This window comes from Mus pahari, chromosome 18 (assembly GCF_900095145.1).
Source record: "Mus pahari chromosome 18, PAHARI_EIJ_v1.1, whole genome shotgun sequence".
Classification (NCBI taxonomy): Eukaryota; Metazoa; Chordata; class Mammalia; order Rodentia; family Muridae; genus Mus; species Mus pahari.
Window position 1 is genome coordinate 38282756 of NC_034607.1, and position 19936 is coordinate 38302691.

Consider the following 19936-nt stretch of genomic DNA (forward strand, 5'->3'; position numbering starts at 1 on the left):
ATGAAAATCAGTATAAAGGCTCCTCACAACACTGAAAATAGATCTACTGTAAGACTCAGTGATACCATTCTTGAGGATATACTCAAAGGACTTTAAGTCAACACACCAGAGATCCCCTCACATCTGTGCAATACTGGTCACAACAGCTAAGGTGTCCATCAACAGAAGAATCAATGAGAGAGATGTGACATAGTGTAGAAAAAATGAAATTAGACTCATCTCCATCATCCTTCACGAAAGTTAGCTCCAAATAAACCAAAGAGGTCAATGTTAAATCTGAATCAGCTAGAATAAATCACATAGGCAGTACCCTATGTGATTGTAAGTGTAGGAATGGACTTTCTGAACAGCCATAGATCTGAACAGAGAGTTCTCAAAAGAAGAAATAAGTATTTCAAAAAGTATCCTTACCCATTAGGGAAAGGCAAGTTTAGACAATCTCACTCTAGTCAGAATGGCTAAGATCAAGAAAAACGAGTGCTGGCAAGGATTTGGGGCAAAGGGAACTGTTACTCATGGTTGGGGGGCTAATATCCAGAGTGGCTGTGCCAGTTTGCAATCCCACCAAGATATAGCTTAGCCATGTGGCTAGTGAGGTCATGGGTCTTAGAGGAGAACCTATTACCACTTGCCTAAACCCATGTCATTTCTTTTTCTTTTTTGTTTTTTGTTTTTTGGTTTTTTTGTTGTTGTTTTGTTTTGTTTTGTTTTGTTTTTTTTTCGAGACAGGGTTTCTCTGTGTAGCCCTGGCTGTCCTGGAACTCACTCTGTAGACCAGGCTGGCCTTGAACTCAGAAATCCGCCTGTCTCTGCCTCCCAAGTGCTGGTATTAAAGGCGTGCGCCACTACTGCCCGGCTAACCCATGTCATTTCTAACAGTTCTTATAATGTCCTTACATCCACAGATAGATATAGTTCTCAATCCTCATCGTGGAAGCTTCTATTCTCAGTAGAAGAAAGCCATCACACAAATCTACAGCTAGTCAAAATAAGAACACCTGACTGCGCAGTGTGGAGCCCCATGTACAACACGGCTCCTACCCAACGCTCAGAGAACATGGAGGAGGAGGAGGTGCCAAGGCTGTAAGAGCTAGGGAGCCAGAAAGGCTACAGTGAGACTGTGCCTTCTAGCTATGGCAGGAGAGCTGCATCTGTGAAATCTCAACATGGCTGCTTAAGACCCAAGCAACTCCTGAAGCTGTTGGTATTTCAGCAGAGATGGGAGCAATCTCACAGTAGGTACCCCAAGGTAAGAAGAGGAGAATTAGTATTGCCCTGGATTTTAGCTCCTGATTGAATGTCTAATACCAAGTCCCTCCCCCTAGAAACATATACAAGCAGGCATCACTGAATGGGCAAAACATACTGTATTTATGCATGTGCTTGTTTATACACATTTATAATAACAATGATGAGGAAGGGGCAGCCGTGAGTTTTGGCAAGGGAGTGGAATGAGGCAGAACTAGGATGAGAGAGAAATAGGATGGGGTGTATGTGCTGAAATTATGTTTGAATTAAAAGCACCACCAACGATAGTATATTATCTTCACAATGGGGTTTTAGTTAGCCACCAAGACGAATGAAATGTCATTGGCTGGATGCAGCTGGAGATCACCACGTTAACCCAAATACGACAAACCCAGAAAAACAAATATATGTTTTCTCTCATTTGTGGACCCCAGATTTTATACAGACATATAAAACTATTAATGCACATATGTAACGTGACAGCAAAGAGCTTGCATGGAGAAAGGATAGAAGCAGGGGAAGGCGAGGTAAAGGGGAAAGGGGAGGTTGTGGGATGTGTGCAAATATGGTCAAAACATGTTAGCCATGAAAGAAACTATTTACCAAACTCTATACTATGTTCAACAAGTATACACCAATAAAGAACATTAAAAAAAAAAAGCCCTTACTATATGGTGTAACAAAATTTTCTTATCCTGTCCTGGAAACAGACATTTTCCTATAAACCACAATTTCCTTTAGTGAAAAAAGATATCTTAGTGTTAGGGCAGCTCATTGCTACTGGACGAGTGGCCGTCTCTTCGTTTGTCTAGTGGGGAACACACATGGTAAAATATGTGCATCAATATGAATACCTCCAGATGACTAAGGTGTGCATACACTGCCGGAACTCACATGGAATTTTTCCATTTCACCTTCAGGAAGGCTTTTTATTTAACCTCTTCCTAGTACATATGTATATTTTTCTTCACATTGAGAATCATGTTCCTCAATAATATGGTAATGGGTTTAGAATATCCTGTAATTATTAATTTATCTTACTCACTGATGAATGATATTTATCTTATTGTTACCATCATTAATATAAACACTAGAGCTGCTTGAAGGTTTTATTTATTTCTTTTTGCTTTTGTCTCACCATTTCTCATAGTTAAAAGATTAACTTATTTTTTTGTGTGTGCACACACACAGCCACGCACACACACAGACACACACACAGCCACACACAGCCACACACAGCCACACAGACACACACACACACACACACACACACACACACACACACACACACACACGTAGGTTTTATGCATCTCTCTGCACTGGGCAGAAGGTTTTTAAACACAGTACTCTTTCCTTTTAGCCCTTCTTCAGTCTCCCTTCTGTAGGGACTTAATTAATTTAACGTGCATGTTCTTCCTCATTTTGAAATTTTTCAGTTATCTGAATCACAGGTTTAAGGTGATTCTGTAGAAATAGGAAAAGGAAAGAGGGAAGTGCTGGGGAAGGGGAAGAGGCAGGGAAGAAAATTAAACTTTTTCTTTGATATTGATAATCTTGTCCCATAGGTCCTAACAATACACTGCTTTATTTTCTTATGATATAACACGTTAGTATTTCTTGAAAACTAACAATCTAATTTTCCTTTTAGGTGACCAAAGTTTTTTTTTTTCCTTTAAAGCCCAGCAATTTTTCACAAGAATTACCAGAATTCACAAGAATTGCCCAGCCTAGATCGGTCAGTCTCCTTACATCTACAGCGTACCTTTTTAATAAGCAGTTTTGATAGGGGTGGGCGGTCGGTCTCTCTAGGAACTTTGGGGCTTTGCATACACAGTGCCTCACCCCTTTTTGGCTTTCTTCTCTCGGTGTTGGTGGGACCTCTAGTTGGTTGTCTCTGCCTGTTTGTGGTACCCCTTATCTTCCTGATTTTCAAGAAGCCATCTTTCAGCTTCCTATTTTTGAGCAAGGAATGAAATGTCTTATTTACCCTTCATTCCATTTTAGTGTTTCATTTCTGAAACCGCATCTTAACCTGTTTCCCTGGGGTTTAACACCTGATTCCCGAGCCCTTCTTAAGAGGGTCTGTTCATATGTCATTGTCTCAGACCTTGTATTACTGACGAAATATCTTAGCTCCTTTGGAAACTGAATCGTACAGTTGTGACATACCCCAGGAGAGGGTCTTTCCTCTGCTCTCTTTGCTTTTCTCAGGGGAGAAAAAGGTGGGATCCTGGAACTTCTTGTTATGCATTTTATACTTTCCCAAGCCATCAGGGTCAGGGGCATCTCTGGCTTCCCAGAGCCCTGCCTTATAATGATGTGTTATGCAAGAACACGGAGCTGGAGCTGCTTCCTGACATTTCCGCTTTGGCCACACCTACTTAGATTTCTCCCACTTTCTGTCTATCATCCTTGGACTCGATATTTATTTCACCCCCACAAGTTTCTTCTCATCGTGGATGCTGTCCTGGGAGGTGGAGGCGTGGTGGCCACGCTGCACCGACTCCTTCAGTCTTTTCCTTGTGCCCCAGGACCCACACCGCATGGCACCTTAAACCTGGCACCTTCCCCAGCACAGCAGTGACTCTCAGCTCCGCCTCCTGTCATTTCCTCTCCTGTCTCTTATACCCATACTACCACACAGATCTGGGGCAATGCTTTGTCTCCATTCATGCCTGTTTTGAGGATCTTGGAGGATAATTTATCATTTTGTTGTCCAAAACTTTTGGGGTCTTAAGTTCCGTTTTTATGCAAGGATTTAGAAAGATTGAGAAGAATACCAAACATCAAGTAAATTATGCTGACCCTCACTGTCTTTCTCCCAGGGTCTTTGAAAAGGACAGAACCAAAACAGCCCATCTGCTGGGAACAACACTTTAGTGACCTCTCGTCAGATCCCTTGCCCCCATCTCTGCCCTCTGGTAGCAGGTGTTCCAGCTGCCTCAGGGACCTCCGTGGACCATGGCCTTAAATCTGCCACCGTATCATGTTTTCCTTTTGTTGGATACTCCCCACTAAGTACAATTTAACCTCAGCTTGGCAGTGCCACCTAGGTTTAATGAGTTGTTCAGGGTTATCTGACCTTTCACTAAATGGTCCCAGGTACAAATATTTTATATGGAGTTGTTTTTCTTCTCTCTCTCTCTCTCTCTCTCTCTCTCTCTCTCTCTCTCACACACACACACACACACAACTTCAGCGTGTTCTCCTGTGTTCTGTTTTATTTTGTAGCTAATACCAAGGGTGTTGGAGGGAACCTCTACCTTCCATGGTTTAGACTGCAGGGTCCTTGACTTTGATTTCAGAATGCTGGAAATTATTTCCACTTTGGTTTTCATTGCTAGTGGGTGGTGGGAAATAGTGGAAGTCTAACCCTGGATAAGAGGGTGCTTCCATGGTTCTGAGGTGGCAGGGCCAGGAACACCTTTCGGCCTTCAACCTTGCCTATTTAATTACAGTACATTTGAGTAGCATCTCCACCATCGTGTTAGGTCCGAGGAAAAGGGAAGAAACAGGGTTGTTGCTTTTACCACATCAGATAATGAGTCATGGGAAAAATTAAACAGTAAACCAGGGACATAGTGAGGTTCCGGATGGATTTTCATTGCTATTGTGTCTAGTTTGTTTTGATGGGAATCATTTGTTTGGGCACACACACACACACACACACACACACACACACACACACACACACACGCCCCATATGCACACATGCAGGCATGCTTGTATGTGCACCTATGCCATGTAATCTATCTGTGCATTGCCCCTGACACTCCTGTTCATTCACACAAAGCTGCTGGACCTTGACTCTCTTCTGCTGATGGAGGGTTTAAATAGCAGCAGCTGTGATGATCCTAGCACTGGCTTGCTAGGAGCTCTTGCTTGACATCTCATTGACTTTGCCCCGCAGTCTCCTTTGCTTCATATCAAGTTCCTCCAGCCAGGTGAGATTCCCCCCTTAATACTGAGGTATCCTGAGACAGACGTCAGAGGCTTGAATCCCCTGCAGCTGGGAGGCAGACACCTCTCCTTGGCGAGGGACCGCCCCAACAGCAGGTGGCAAGTCAGGGCTGTTGAGATAAAAGCTGCTTTCAGGACTGAATTACCCTAAACAGTTCTGACACCCAGCAATCTGCAGGAACTTAATGGTGCTGGAGATGGTTGCTGCTTTGTGGTCTCAGCTATCCCCTACTCCCTGAGGGAAACTCAGTCACACTCAGGAAAAGAGAAAGGTCACTGGGAAAAAAAAAAAAAAACACACCAAAAAAAAAAAAAAAACCCACAATAACAACAACAACAAAAACCCACTCACTATTCTGAAAGCAGAGCTGTAAAAATTAAGTTAAGGGAGGCTCTGAGGCTAATTCAGTTATTCCCAAATTGGCTTTATCCCAGAGCTGGGGTAATAAAGGATTTGATATTGACATGGCTACTGTGAACTCAGCCACCTGCAGGTTATGCATAATGGATTTGGTGGCAAGGCTTAAGTGGGGGCTCAAGAACTTTCGCTGTCCCCACAGGGGCCAGAAGAACCACAGACTCCTGCCTTGTTAAGTTCTTGTAAGACAAGACTTGATTTGTCTGACAGGGTTATGTCACTAGGATTTGCTGGAGGGAGTGGGAGAGAGAGGAAGAGAGAAGGAGAGAGAGAGAGAGAGAGAGAGAGAGAGAGAGAGAGAGAGAGAGAGAGAGATTCACACATGGAGAGATACATAGAAAGAGACAGAGAGGGAGCCATGCCTTAACTACTTAGCTCCTGACGCTTTGCTGGTTGCGTGGCCCTGGCTCGTAGCTCACTGGCTCTCATCTGGGCTGGCAGGTATAAATGGGTAGCCCAAATCTATCAGGAGATTTCAAAGTAGACACCAAACCAAAGAACAGAGAATTCTGACTGCTGGGTCTCAGAGCCTCTAAGGCAGTTGCAGACCAATGAGAAGGTGAGGCATCCCAAAGCCAAGGGTAGAGAGGGAACCGGAGGGAGGACATTAGGACCAAATGTTCAACCCAAATGGGTAAGGCTGGGAGGCTAGAGGCAAAACCGGAAGACATGGTTGCTCTATGGCTCCCGCTGGCAGTGCAGGCATGCTAGCTGGAGCTGCAATGGCCACTTTAGAACCATAAGGCAATGGGCATGAGGAAATGACCAAGAGGGCCAGAGAGATTGGGCTTGATATCACCAGGTACAGAACTGACAACAGTGGTCACTTACAGGGTGTACTGGCTAGTTTTGTGTCAACTTGACACAGCTGGAGTTATCACAGAGAAAGGAGCTTCAGTTGGGGAAATGCCTCCAGGAGATCCAGCTGTAAGGCATTTTCTCAATTAGTGATCAAGGGGGTGGAGTCTTGGGTTCTTGGGTTCTATAAGAGAGCAGGCTGAGCAAGCCAGTGGAAGCAAGCCAGTAAAGAACATCCCTCCATGGCCTCTGCCTCAGCTCCTGCTCCCTGACCTGCTTGAGTTCCAGTCCTGGCTTCTTCAGTGATGAACAGCAATGTGGCAATGTAAGCTGAATAAACCCTTTTCCTCCCCAACTTGCTTCTTGGTCATGATGTTTGTGCAGGAATAGAAACCCTGACTAAGACACAGGGCTACTGAATAGACATAGTTATCTGTGATGTTATTTTTATTTTATTATTTTATTTTAAACTTTTACTGGGTCCTGGTTTAACATAAACAGAGTATCCTAGATCAAAGCCTCCCACTGGCTTGCAATGAAAATATCAATATAAATAAATACCAATTCAAAGACTAAAAATACCAACTCTTGAGATCCGAGGGTCAGACTTCACACAGTAACACAAATGAAACGAAAACAGGGTCCCTAAGGCTTCCTTAGATCCTGGCCCATGGCTTCCTGGGTAGAGAAATAGCCATCAAAGAGCCCCCTGTCCCAGATTGTTCTGAGAGTCTCCTTCTTTCTTCCTATCCACCTTCAGCTGAGACTTGACACATGTCATGGTCAAGGCCTTCAGGTCCTATGACGGCTGTGGTTGGTTTGCAGAGAACCTTGATTGAGCGTATGTACATTTGGCACGAGTGTATATTGGGGTGGAGGTAGAGTCTGAGAAAGACCAACCCCTTTTCAGTCATGAGAAATCAACAAAGTAGCTTCTTGCAAGCCTACAAATATACTATCAGCACGTGGTCAGTTGATCAACCTCTATTATTCTAAACTTATACAGAAGCTAAGAGCCAAGCCTTTCCTAGGCCATGTGCCATTGCAGTTTGGCCCGTGGCTATGTATTGTAATGCTAAATACTGGCCTTCAAGATCTGGATGCCTCGGAGAATCCTCACATACACCAAGTGATGCTATGTAACCTTGCTCCTTAATTGAAAACTATTGGTCGAATAAAGATGCCTACAGCCTATAGCTGGGCAGAAGAGAGTTAGGTGGGGCTCTGGTTCCCAGGGCTTGGGATCTGAGGCAGAGATCATGAGGAGGATTGAGGGGAGAGAAGAGAGAGGAGAAGATGCTGTAGGGGAAGGGATTGTGAGAACTGGCCGCCACGAGGACTGGCCAATCAGAATAAGAGTGGCCCAGGCAGAACATGGCAAATAATAGCTTGGGGTTAATGACAGGGAAGTAGACAAAATAACACGGAGGGTTGATGTCTGCCCAGCTCTAGGGCTGTTAAGGCTTATTATAAACATACATGTTTTGTGTCTTTTATCTGGGAACTACATGATCTAAGGTGGGGGAGAAACCCCCATTCCTATAATAACATGCCTAGCTGAAAAGCCTAGGTTCCCAATATTAGTAAACAAAAGCATTTTCCTGAGGCACTTGAAGTACCCTGAAGTTTTCTTACTTAGTGTTTAGTGTCACAACAATGTGGACATACCACAGTCCTCTGTCATTGTCACTTCTGTCCTTTAGCTGGCTTCCTTTCCTCCTGAGCATGCCACTGTTGGAAAAGAGGGACTCTGTACACACGTACAGACTTACAAAAGTTGGGTTAAGTCTCTTCTGTCCACTGCCTTATGTCCAGAGCCTAAAATCGTGTGAGACTCACAGAAAGCAGTAAGAAGATCTTTGTTAAGTGAAGCCCAAGATGTAAACAGAACAGAACAGAAAGGACATCATGTCACAGCCCTGCTTCCGCACACTCTGAGAATCTAAAGGGCGAGATCATGAACTCTGAGGTCCTGGACTTTCGGTTCTTAGCTTCTGTGTAAGTGTACAAAACCAGAGGCTGGACAAGTTTTGATAGGATATCTACATGCTTTCTAGAAGCTGCTTTCTTTATTGTCCACGGCTGAATGGGGTTAGGTCTCTAGTACACCACTTCCACCTCAGTGTACACTCACGTCAAGTGAACATATGCTCATACATACCCAAATGTATACATAACCAAAATGTCACCTTTGAGAAAATCCTCCAGTACTAACCCTTAAACAGGGAGAACACTACAGTTGATGGACCAGCTGAATGGACTAGTTAGAGTGACCAAAGTCGCAAGGCTGGTTGAAGAGAAGGAAATATTGCTTTTTCCTAGGTGGCTGTACTGAAGAACGTGGAGGCTTTGTGATCGATCCTCGGGCAGGTTGGTCGATAACCCGGAACTCTGCCTTATTTTCCTTATATGCTAACATTAGTCCTGGACTAAGATCGTTAAATATGCCAGTCACTTACTAAAACAATAATAATTAGATGAACAGATTTGCATTTGCCTTGCGTGAGCATACAGTCAATATTCACTCTTGAAAATAAATCAGGACTTTCTGGTCCAGTCACCTGGGATTCATTTGGGAAAAAAAAAAATCATAGAGAAGGTTCAGGAGTTTCTGTGATTTTTAAGATTTGGGCAAGTCAATCATTATTGATAAGAAAGCTCATATGGAACAATCCTTCAGGACGCCCCACAAGAGTCGACCCCTCCTCCCACACAGGTAAATGCAATGCTTTTACTTGCAAATAGGCAATTGGTTGAATTGAGGAACTGATTTAGTAGACTCTAAAGAGCCAATACTGTCCCACCTCTCCACTTTAAAACAATTGGTTAGATTTTAATGGCAAGAGAGTAGAATTTTCTTGGAATTTTACTAAAAAAATAAAATAGAAAAAATACAAGATTTATATGTGTACACACACATACACATATACACACATACACACACACACATTCACACATACACACAGTATATAAGTCATAGCAGTGAATTTGCCCAACAATTTTGGTCATATATGTTGATAACAAAGTTATTAAATTTGATGACACAAAATTTCATATGGATATTCTGTTTTATACTCTTGATTGCTTCTTAGAAATAATCTAATTTTCTTGCTGCAACAGTCAGCTCCGATAAAGAACCTTGGTCTCTAGGCCTCTTTGCTAGCCCACCATCGTAGTGTTATGTGGCTCTCAGTAGGTGCTGTGTGCATAGTTAAATGCCCAGGAAATGCGAATGGGCACTTTGGGGTCTGAGCCTGGGAGTTCTATCAGTAGGCTCTCAGGGCTTCCTGGTGTGGTTGCTCTGACACTTGACAGCCAGGACTTGAGCTGGTCTCTGCCTGAGGTTCCAGGGTAACCTCTGCTTCTGAGTGTGAGACCCTATCCTCTTTTACCAATAGAGTTTGCGAAGATGATGGGACACCGTTGTCAAGATTACAGACCTGTTTTGCTAGCAGATGACCATCTTCTCCGCATCTCTTTCCCTGCCCATTGCACAGCTGTAGGGGAGCAGGCTGCCAAGGAGAGCAGGCGCTGATGGTGGCCTAGACAGTTAGGAACTGGGGTTCTTAACCCCACTCTCCAGGAACTGTCAGCAATCTGATGGGCATGGATGCAACTCCTTCCCCTGTTAAGTTTTCGGATGACATCTCAGCACTGGTGGTGGCTGACGGAGGTGGGCCTGGCTTCCTATTCACAGGCCTCGAGAAACAAATGTGTGTTGTTTAAGGTTGACAAATGTGTGGCAGTTTGCTTTGGAGTACTGGGTTACCCCCACAAAGCTGTTGCCCATAGCAAGGTTTTTTTTTTTGTTTCTGAGAAGCCCTGACTGAGCAGAGTGTTCTGTGCCTCAACCTCAGAGGGGCGAGCAGGAAAGATATTGTGGTGTTTCTCTTAGAGCCTCAGTCTACCTCCTGGCCTCAGATGAGTTGCAAAATATACTACCTGTCTGCAAAGGTCATAGATGCCTTAGTGGGGCAGAGGCTACCAGTGAGGCAGGGCTGGGATGCAGGCAGAGGCGGTGAGCCTGGGAGGAAAATGATGATTAAAATGGACTCCGTAAACAAGAGCTCACTGCGAGCACTGATGTAGGGCCTTTGTGTTCTGCCAGTCGCGAGCTAAATGATCTTAATCAAGGCACGCTGAGCCCAAAGCTCTTGGATCATTTATTGTCTCCTACTTATGTAACCTGTCACTGAAACAAATGGCCAAAAAAAGTGTTTTCTCAAGGCTGGCTGGGAGACAGGACCAGGGTAGCTCGTGCTTGCTGCTTGGGGCAGCATTGGTGGCTCAGATATACTTTAGGTGTTCTGCTAGGAGCTCATAATTCTGCCACCACAGTGCATCAGACCAGGGCCTCACTGGGGTCTGTCAGGGTGGTGTGTTGGGGTTCCAAAGCTGCAGCATAGAAGCCATGCTTGTCCACTCCCTCCTTCACCTCCTTTTACTTCTAACACAAGGGCTACCATAGCCAGAGCTGGCCTCTAACTCACTCTGTAATGGAGGATGACCTTGAATCATCTGTTCATCGTCTGCCTCCAGAGTATTGAAATCACAGGCAAGTGCTACTCTACCTGAGTTGAGGACCTGCTTTCTAGGAATTGGCTTTCTTGAAATACAAAGCTGTTGATTGGCTCAGGATAATTTGCAATGCACCATCTTGGGCAGGATGATGTCAGAGCTGGGCAGTGATGGTGCAGCACTTGTCCTCATGCTAGGGGAAAACAGTGGCTTGCTAGGAGGCCTGTGTGGACCATCTCTGGGTGGGACAGTCGCTAAGAGCAGTGCTTGGCTGCAGGCCACAGGCCTTGGCACAGTATACATACTCAACGCAGGCTTGTTTCACTAAAAACACAGGCTCTTGTGGAATTGGCATTCAGGGTGTTGTTTGGTGCACTAAATGTTAAACTGAATCCCCTGTATGAAAAAACAAGCAAGCAAGCAAGCAAGCAAACAAACAAACAAAAAACAACCCCAACTCTGGAAACCAGCCTTCTGCCTTAATGCTGGCCAGCACTTGGGTTGTGTTTGCTATTGCTCTGACAGGCATGAATGCACTGTGGGAAACACTTTGGGCTAAGCAGCCTTGATGTTGAACTCTGACTCTGTGGAGAGATGGTAGGGTGAGTTATTTACATCCTGACCTTCACGTTTCCCAATCACACAACAGGAAAAATCAGAAAGGCTCGCTAGCACCTTAAGTTAGACACCCTTTGGAACCCTTGACAGGTAGTAACTCACGTGGTCCTTACAGAAAGTCTATGAGATTGACTACTAGTAATGACTCAGCAATTCAGAGCACTGACTGCTCTTCCAGCAGTCCTGAGTTCAAGTCCCAGCAACCACATGCTGGCTCGCAACCATCTGTAATAAGATCTTATGCCCTCTTCTAGTGTGTGTCTGAAGACAACTGCAGTGTACTCAGATAAAAAAAAAAAAAAACCAACAAAACTTTTTTTTAAAAAAAAAGAAAACTCATTTTCTGAGTATGTGTGTGTCTATGTGTGTACACCTGCACATTTGCCCACCCGAATGTGGAGAAGCTGAGGTTGACATAGAGTGCCTTCTTCAATCTCTCTTTACTTCATGTGCTGAGGCAGGGTGTGACGTTCACTACTTTGCCTGGTCTGGCTGACCAGCTTGCTCTTGGGTCCTCTGTCTCTACCTTCTACAAGCTGGGACTACAGATGGACGGCCCCACCTCCCCAGCTTTAACGTGGATTTTGGGGACCTGAACCTGTGCGGCAAGCTCTTGAGCTGTGGAGTCGTCTTACCAGACCAGAAAAAAACACTCCTTTTGATATGAAGAAATGGATGATACAGAAGGAGAAGGGAGTTGCCTAAAGTGATTGGCATTGCTAGGTTTTAGACCTGAGTCTTCTGTGCTTAAAAACTGCATTATCTAGGGTCTGGGCAAATGGTTCAGTTGGTAAAGTATAAGGATGTGAGTCCAGATCTTTAGAACCTATGCTCACAAAAGCCAGATGTGGTGGCATATGCCTGTTATACCAGTGAAGCTGAGACAGGAGGTGGAGACGGCTGCATGCCTTTACGCTCATAGGCCAGCTAGCTTGGGATATGTGGTAAACTTTCAGGCCAACGAGAGACCACCTCTCAAAAAACAGTGGAAGGTACACGAGGACTGACACCTGAGATTGTCCTCTGATCTCCATACACATTCTTTGTGCACCCATGAAGCCACACCCACATAAACCAAATACATGCACACACACACACACACACACACACACACACACACACACACTATGCTAAATTTCTTTTTCAACTAATATCCATCCTCAGAGGCCTTCAAGCATAAAATGAGAGAGACATTGCATGACCTTAGTATTTGCAGGTCTATGAGCAATGAAAGCATGTAGGATATAAATGGTGAGATGGTGGTCTACAGTGTGTATGGGGGGTGCACTTGCTGGATAAGCATGAGGGCCAGAGTTCAGATCCCCAGGATACACTGAGAAACTTTCTCTGGTAAGCAGGTTGCTTTTAACCCAGTCTTTAGTTTTGTGCAATTACTACCAGCAGGTCCCCTTCCCTGGCCACCAAGCTGACCCTGGTCATTAGAGTTGGCCACCCCTTGGGGATGTTGACTGGCTCCCCCAGCGTGCGAAGCCACTTCCACTAAAAGAAACTTGTTGGTTTCAGTGATGAGAATCATGAATCACACATTAGTTCCACACCACCTCTCTTCCTGGTGCATGGCCACACTAGCTCCCAGGGAAGGGAGACACACCTAAATGAAGAATGACATGTTAATTCAGAGTGTGTGAAACCTGTGCACGGACCGGGAATGCCTAAGCCTCATTAAGGTGGGTGCTTCATGCATAAACACTGCTATGATAATTCTGAATAGGTGATAATCTAAGCCAGAAAAACACAGGGCATACAGCACAAGGCTCAACAGCAGGGAAGTAGACCAGGGCAATGTCTGGTCTTTGAATGAGTCTCAAGGACTGTATCTATGATACCATGCATGCCACTCCTTAAAGAGCCATTCCCCCAACTGAGTGGGTGTTAGCAGGGGTGTACTTACTGGTTGATGGCTGGGGTACATGGGGAGTATGCCAGAGAGCTTCAATGATTAGCCTTTTTGTGTGTGTGGGTGTACTAGTGTGATGTGTTTGTGAAGAGCCAGGTGTAGTCCGTTTAGGCAAAAACTAACATGACAAACAGGGCAGGGGGAGGGAAAGGGTTTTTTCTTAATAGCAAGATCGTTCTAGACCTTTCCAACAACAGGACCTTTCAAAGGTTGCTTTATGTCAGCTTTGTTCTTGTAGGTGTTAAAAGGCTTAGAAAATGTTACTTTTTTTTTTTTTTTTACATGAGTCTTAAGAACTAGGTCTTTAAGCCATTTACAAATGTGTAACTTAGGGCTAGTCACTTAATCTCTGTAAACCTGAGTCTGTAAGGGGCTAATACCATAGCAGCAACAAGTGAGCTAGCCAGCCACTCAGCCCAGCCCAGCTCATGGCTCCCAGCAACATCCGAGGAACAGCGCCCTATGACACTAGGCCTTTACTGATGAAAGACAGTACCTTGAAAGATGCATGCCCTGTGACTCTGATACCACCTCACCGCCTTCTCCAAGGTGGAGAAGCCTTGGGTTTCTTCTAACCTTTGTTGCTAATGAGACACTCCTGAAGGGCTTGAGAAATGCAGATTTTTAACCTCCCTTTTCAGAGATCCCACAGGGAGGTAGGAGCCCAGGAATCTGTATTTTCACTGGGCAGCACATACGGGCAGCCTCTTTCAGACAGGGGACCCTGATGAAGATGCAGTGAGGATGCTTCTCGAGCGGGCAAGTTCCTGAGAATGTCCACGAGTAGACTTTCACGGGGAAGCTGCTACTTATAGAGTTTTAACCAAGTTTCTAATATGGTGTCCTCCATGGTGAGTGGACATTCTTGGTCTCCTACCCTCGTCTTAGGACATTTTTATAACTTGGAACTCCCTGCCTTCCAAACTAGTACCCAGTGAAGAGCTGTAGCTAAAGATGGAAACTTGGCCTCCTTCCCATCCCTAGCCTACCACGGGGTTGTCTACAACACCTCTTGGCCACAGAATGCTTTAGAATTCTATTCAATACTCTTCATTCAGGAATGCGGCCAGCCAGAAGGGAAAGATACTTCACCAGTGAGGTGTGCCACTATAATGTGCCCCTATAGTGAACTTGGCCCAGCTTACGGAGTCTGAATACGGAAGCCTCTGAGGCACAAAAAGACTCCCCATCAAATGAAAAGGTTATGAAAGAGGGGCTGGGCCTTGGAAAGACTTCCTTCCAACAATGCTGTCATCCCTGGAAGGGCGTGCTTGGAGCATAATGGCTCTAGCTACAAATTCTATTAACTCTGATAGTTGTTCTGAGTGAATGATAATGCATTTAGAAGAAATAGACCCAATCAATTTATAGGAAACACACAGAACTTTCTCATTGGGGTTGGCATCTGTTCTTGAATCGTAGGAGCATGTGTGGAAATGGACAGTCTGTCACCATGACTTCTGGGCACATTAGCTCAGCCATGGCTTAATTGGAGAGAAGGGCCAAGGAAAGCAATGGCTCCCTTATTCCACATCATTTCAGCCCCTGGAATCATGGAGCTGGGGCTGGAATGCTTTAAACTTGACTCTGTATGTGTGTGTGTGTGTGTGTGTGTGTGTGTGTGTGTGTGTGTGTGTATGTGTTTGTGTGTGTGAGTGTGTATGTACATACATGTATGTGCAGATGTGTGTGTATACATATGCATGTGCACATGTGTGTATGCACGTGCTTATGTGTGTATGCATGTGCACATGTGTGTATGCATGTGTATGCATGTGCAAGTATATATGAACATGCACATATGTCCATGCATGTGTATGCATATGCACACGTGTGTGCATGAGTGTGGAAACCAGAGGTCAACCTTCCGTCTTGTTTCTTGCGATGGTCTCTCATTTGCCTGGAGCTCACTGATTTGATGTGGCTGGCTGGTCAGATCACCCCGGTATTTGCCTAGTGCTAGGGTTATCAGCGTGTCTAGCTTTTTAAAATGTGCTTCTGGAGACTGAGGTCATGTCCTCATGATTTTGTGGCAAGCACTTTACTGAGCCATCTCCCCAGTCCCTCAAACCTTGACTTCTTTGAAATGGCAGGATATCGGTTGCTATCTATTCACAGGAGCTTCTCCCACAGGAGCTGTGTGTTTACTGGCATGCAGAGGCCATGTAAAGGCCCTGTGAGGTTTAACAACCATAGGACCAGAGTTAATGTGAATTGACCAGGACAGAAAGTGGAGGTTTTGACTCTGAGTCTAGAGTTCTTTTCAGGATATATAAATATATATTATATATAAGACATAGTTGCATCTATCTATCTATCTATCTATCTATCTATCTATCTATCTATCTCACTATTATGTGTACCTGTGCACATGTGTGCACGTGTGTGTATGTATGTATGCATGTATGTATGTATGTATGTATGCATATACACTCGTGCTTGTGTTCAGATCAGAAGTTAACTTTCTAGAGTTGATTCTCTTCTTCCATCTCGGGTTCCAGGGATCCAACTGAGGTCATCGGGTTTGCCCAGGAAGTACTTTTCCTATCTGAATCACCTTACAGACTTCTACACAATTCTGTATTCCTTCCTCTTTGCTCAAGAAGCATACTTGGAATTGGTAAGTAAATCCATTGTAATATTTTTTTTCCCCTAGGACTCCAAAATTGTGGCATTGGGTTTCATTGGGTCCTGCCTGTGCCACATGTAAGCTCATAGCAGAGGGAAGGCGAGGACAGCGTCTTCAAATCCTCAACTAGACTTCTTAGGGAGGGGGCACAGCAAAGCCCGATTGCACCTGCTCAGGGACAGAGACAGACACTGAGGTGGAGACAGAGACAGGGAGGTGGAGAGAATTAGGGCTGGAGGGAGGGGTTGGGAAGGGAAGAGGCTGACTCTGTAGCCCTAATTGCATTAGCCCAACCATTTGGTTAGCGTAATTGCATGTGCAAAGCTGACAAACGCAATTTCCCAGGACTTAATACTCACCCCCGTTTTCTCCTCCAGCTTCTTCATCCGATTAAGCTAAAGTGACTCAGAGGCTTCCGAGAAGCACAACCTGGTCAGGCGGTTCGGTTCCCTGCCTCTAGGCCGGAGGCTCCCCTCCCCAGCTGCTCAGTCTCCTGGAGCGAGCCTGGCTGGCTGGAGGGGACACACAGGAGCTTGGGGGGAACACTGGCAGTAATGGTTTTCTCAGGGCCTGGTTTCACAGGGCTTTGTGTGTTCCGTTGCTTCTTTGCTGACTGCCCGGAGGAGAGCTGAGATGCCACCCCCCCACCCCTGTTCCAACCTCAGTGCAAACTGACAGTGCTGAACTTTGGAGAGAAATTCTTATTATCTTGTCGCCTTCATTCTTTGTCAGAGGGCTTGGGAGCTGACTATTGCGCAGGCAGGGGCTCTTAGGTGTGTCTGTCCCCCTGCCTCCTCTTTACACAGCACGTCTCTCTGATTGGAGATCTCGTTACCAGCAGTGGCCGGCTGAGCTGGTCAAAGGACTACAGACTGTGGGTTCACATCCAGGCCCCACTGGCTAGCAGCCATGTCCTCACAGTCTGGCCCTTTATTCCGTCTTTCTTCTCCCTTCGATAGGAGTAAAAGTCACTACCCCAGGATGAGGCTAAGTTAATTAGTAAAAAAGCCTAGCTCACTGGCAGGCGTTGTCTGATTTCCACTCCCTGTCCTTTCCTCCCTCCCTTCCCTTATACCACTCCTCTTTTCTTTCCTTCCCCCTTTCCCCTCTGTTCTCCTCTCTCCCTCCCCTTTTGTCCAGGGACTTGTGAGACATGCCTGTGAAGAGTGGCCTCCTTAGCAGAAATCTCACCCTCCATAGAGATACCCTCTGTACCCCAATACACATTTAGATGGCTCGACACTGAGATGGGACAAGGTGGATAAATATCTCCGGCAACAGAGCACATGAAGGAAGGGTTCTGGAAGCTGAGGCCCCTTCCTCTCTCCCTAAGCAGCTCCTGATGTGGTACTGGGCTCTTAGAAAAACAATGGCTCCCTATTCAGTGTCATAGAGCAGTTCCCGGGAGCCTCAAGGCCACTCTTAGACATCTTAGGTTCAATATCCTCTTTTCCCCTTTGACCTGGAACCAGTTGCCTACCTTGTTCTGAGGTGATGTCACCCAGTAGAACAGCCTGGTGTTTTAGCTGGGGTCTGCTTTGAGTTCTGTTTGGAGATGGTGGGGGAATTATAGCCCTTTCCCAGTTCCCATGATTTCATTTGTCAGGAGTGTCCAATGGGCCATTATTGATTATCCTTTCTGGGACAGCGGGAGTTATGTGGCAATGAACCCAGACTCAGGCAGGGTAGACCACCGCTCCCCAAATGTTTATTGGTTATAGCATTGTGGCTGTTGACATTGGAGAACCGGGGCTCTCGTGCTTCCAGATGCTCACCAATCAATCAGTAGATGTTTCTGGAGTCCCTGCTGGTGGCGAGGCCAGGGCTGGGGATGCCTCCATGTTCACTTAGCACAGAATGAAAAGGGAAGTGCGCCCTCCCTCCTACATTTATGGATTTGTGAGTTGTGCAAGTTTGTCACAGGGCAGTAAACACAGGTGAATCCCCGGGGGGGTGAGGGGCAGGAGGGACTGACTGGGTGACAGGGAAGGTCCCCACTCAGGCTGTGAGCTACAGGCTATGTATTTCCATGAACTATGCAGCTGTTAGGACAGAGTTCTCTAGGCTAGGTTCCCAGCTAGGCTCTGGGAGAGTTGGAAGTTTTGAGCAGTGAGTGCTTTAAAAGTGAGGGAGGGGAGAGAGGGAAGGAGACACACACCCCTTTCTTCAGCTTGGTATCTTTGCCAGATCAGGCAGGAATCAGGCACTGGAGAGAGGCAATTCAAGCAGCTTTTGTCTCCCCCTCCCCCCCAAGAAAAAACTAAGCAAAACTAAAATTTAGCTAATGAGCTGAGAGCTCACAAATTTGTTGTCAAAGCCACGAGCCTCTAATTATTTTGTACTTTGCGTGGGACCTGGAGTCCACCTTGTAAGTAGAAATTGCAGACTTACCATCTATATGCTGTTATTCTAATCAAGATGTACATAACGAGATGTGGTGGGCTATGTGTTGTTCCTGTTCTCATGTGAGAAGTGCCAGTCAGCTATGGACCAGAGCCCTCATGTCATCTGGGAATCTCAGGGGCTTTTGGGTGGGGTCTAGGGACTAAGACCTCTGATGCATGTGGTGTGTGTGTGTGTGTGTGTGTGTGTGTGTGTGTGTGTGTATGGATGCAGAAGCCAGAGGTTGATGTCAGATGTCTTCTTTGACAACTCTACCTTATTTGTTGATACAAAGATTCTTACTTAATCTAGAGTTCACCCACTCAGTAAGGCCAGCTGCCCACCAAGCTACAGGGATTCCCCCTATCTCTAACTCTTCAATGCTAGGATGATAGGTATGTGCTACTGTGATTGGCTGGTTATATGGATACTTGAGATTTGACCTGGGGGCTGGAGCTTACACGTCAAGCACCTTACAGAACGAGCCATCTCCATTGTCCCTAAAAGGTGAAGGTCAGGGTGGGGCCAAACTCATCATCTTCCTGCCTCCACCTCTAATATATTTGCCTATTTGTAGGCATCTTAACAAGTGGCCATAGCTTGAACCCCACATTATGTGTTGGAGCTTTCCAGCAGTTTCCATCGCTTAAGTGATGAGAGACCCCCACAGCTTCTTTAGGGGATCCTATAACACAGACAGTGATGCCTCTTCTGGAGACCAACCATTTTCTTCTCACCGCAGTGCCCATCCCGACCGCAACACCATTCTTCTGCTTTCCACAGCAAGAAATGATGCTCTTTAAATGTGTCAGCTGTGACAGAGTAACCCTTACCTGTAGGGTCGAAGATGGGAGTTGGTCCTGATATGTTTTGCCAGGATTTTGGCTCCTTGTTGGGGTTTTTCTCAAACAGATTTCTGGATTTGGGTACCGAATTCAGGGGCATTTTCTCCTCCCCACTGACTAGAAAAGAGAAGATTTAGGGATGAGTTAGGGTGGAGTCAGTTTTAGGGAGAGAGATGAGGTTTCACCGAGGAAGGTAGGAGAGGCAAGATAGTTGAGATTGGGGGACTAGAGGTGAAACCATGGGTCACTGAGATTAGGGGTCTAGAGGTAAGACAATAGGTCACTGAGATGGGAGGACTCGAGGTGAGACCAGAGGTCACTGACATTAGGACTCTAGAAGTGAGACCATAGGTCACGGAGATTGGGGGGGCCAGAGGTAATACCATAGGTCACTGAGATTGGGGGACTAGAGTTGAGACCATGGGTCACTGGGTTAAGGGAAAAAAGTGCCAGGGCCAACTCACTGGTGAGGTAGCAGTCGAGGCTGATGGAAATGTTGTCAAATCCCACGGTTGCCCTGGACCCTGGACCCCACCATGTGACTATCTGCAGCCAGAACCTGTACGATGTTAAGAAGAATGTGTGTTAGGAACCACTAGGGT

At 45.7% G+C, this 19936-nt stretch overlaps 1 protein-coding gene across 1 annotated transcript in view; it reads right to left on the reverse strand.

The window, feature by feature from the left end:
* Alk (ALK receptor tyrosine kinase) overlaps window positions 1-19936 on the reverse strand; it is a 723531-nt gene that overhangs the window by 63396 nt on the left and 640199 nt on the right. Inside the window, exons 10-11 of the mRNA XM_021217650.2 lie at window positions 19799-19893; window positions 19323-19451 (exon numbers count right to left, since the gene is read on the reverse strand). Of these exons, the coding sequence (XP_021073309.1) occupies window positions 19323-19451; window positions 19799-19893 (224 nt within the window). The remainder of the gene's footprint in view (window positions 1-19322; window positions 19452-19798; window positions 19894-19936) is intronic.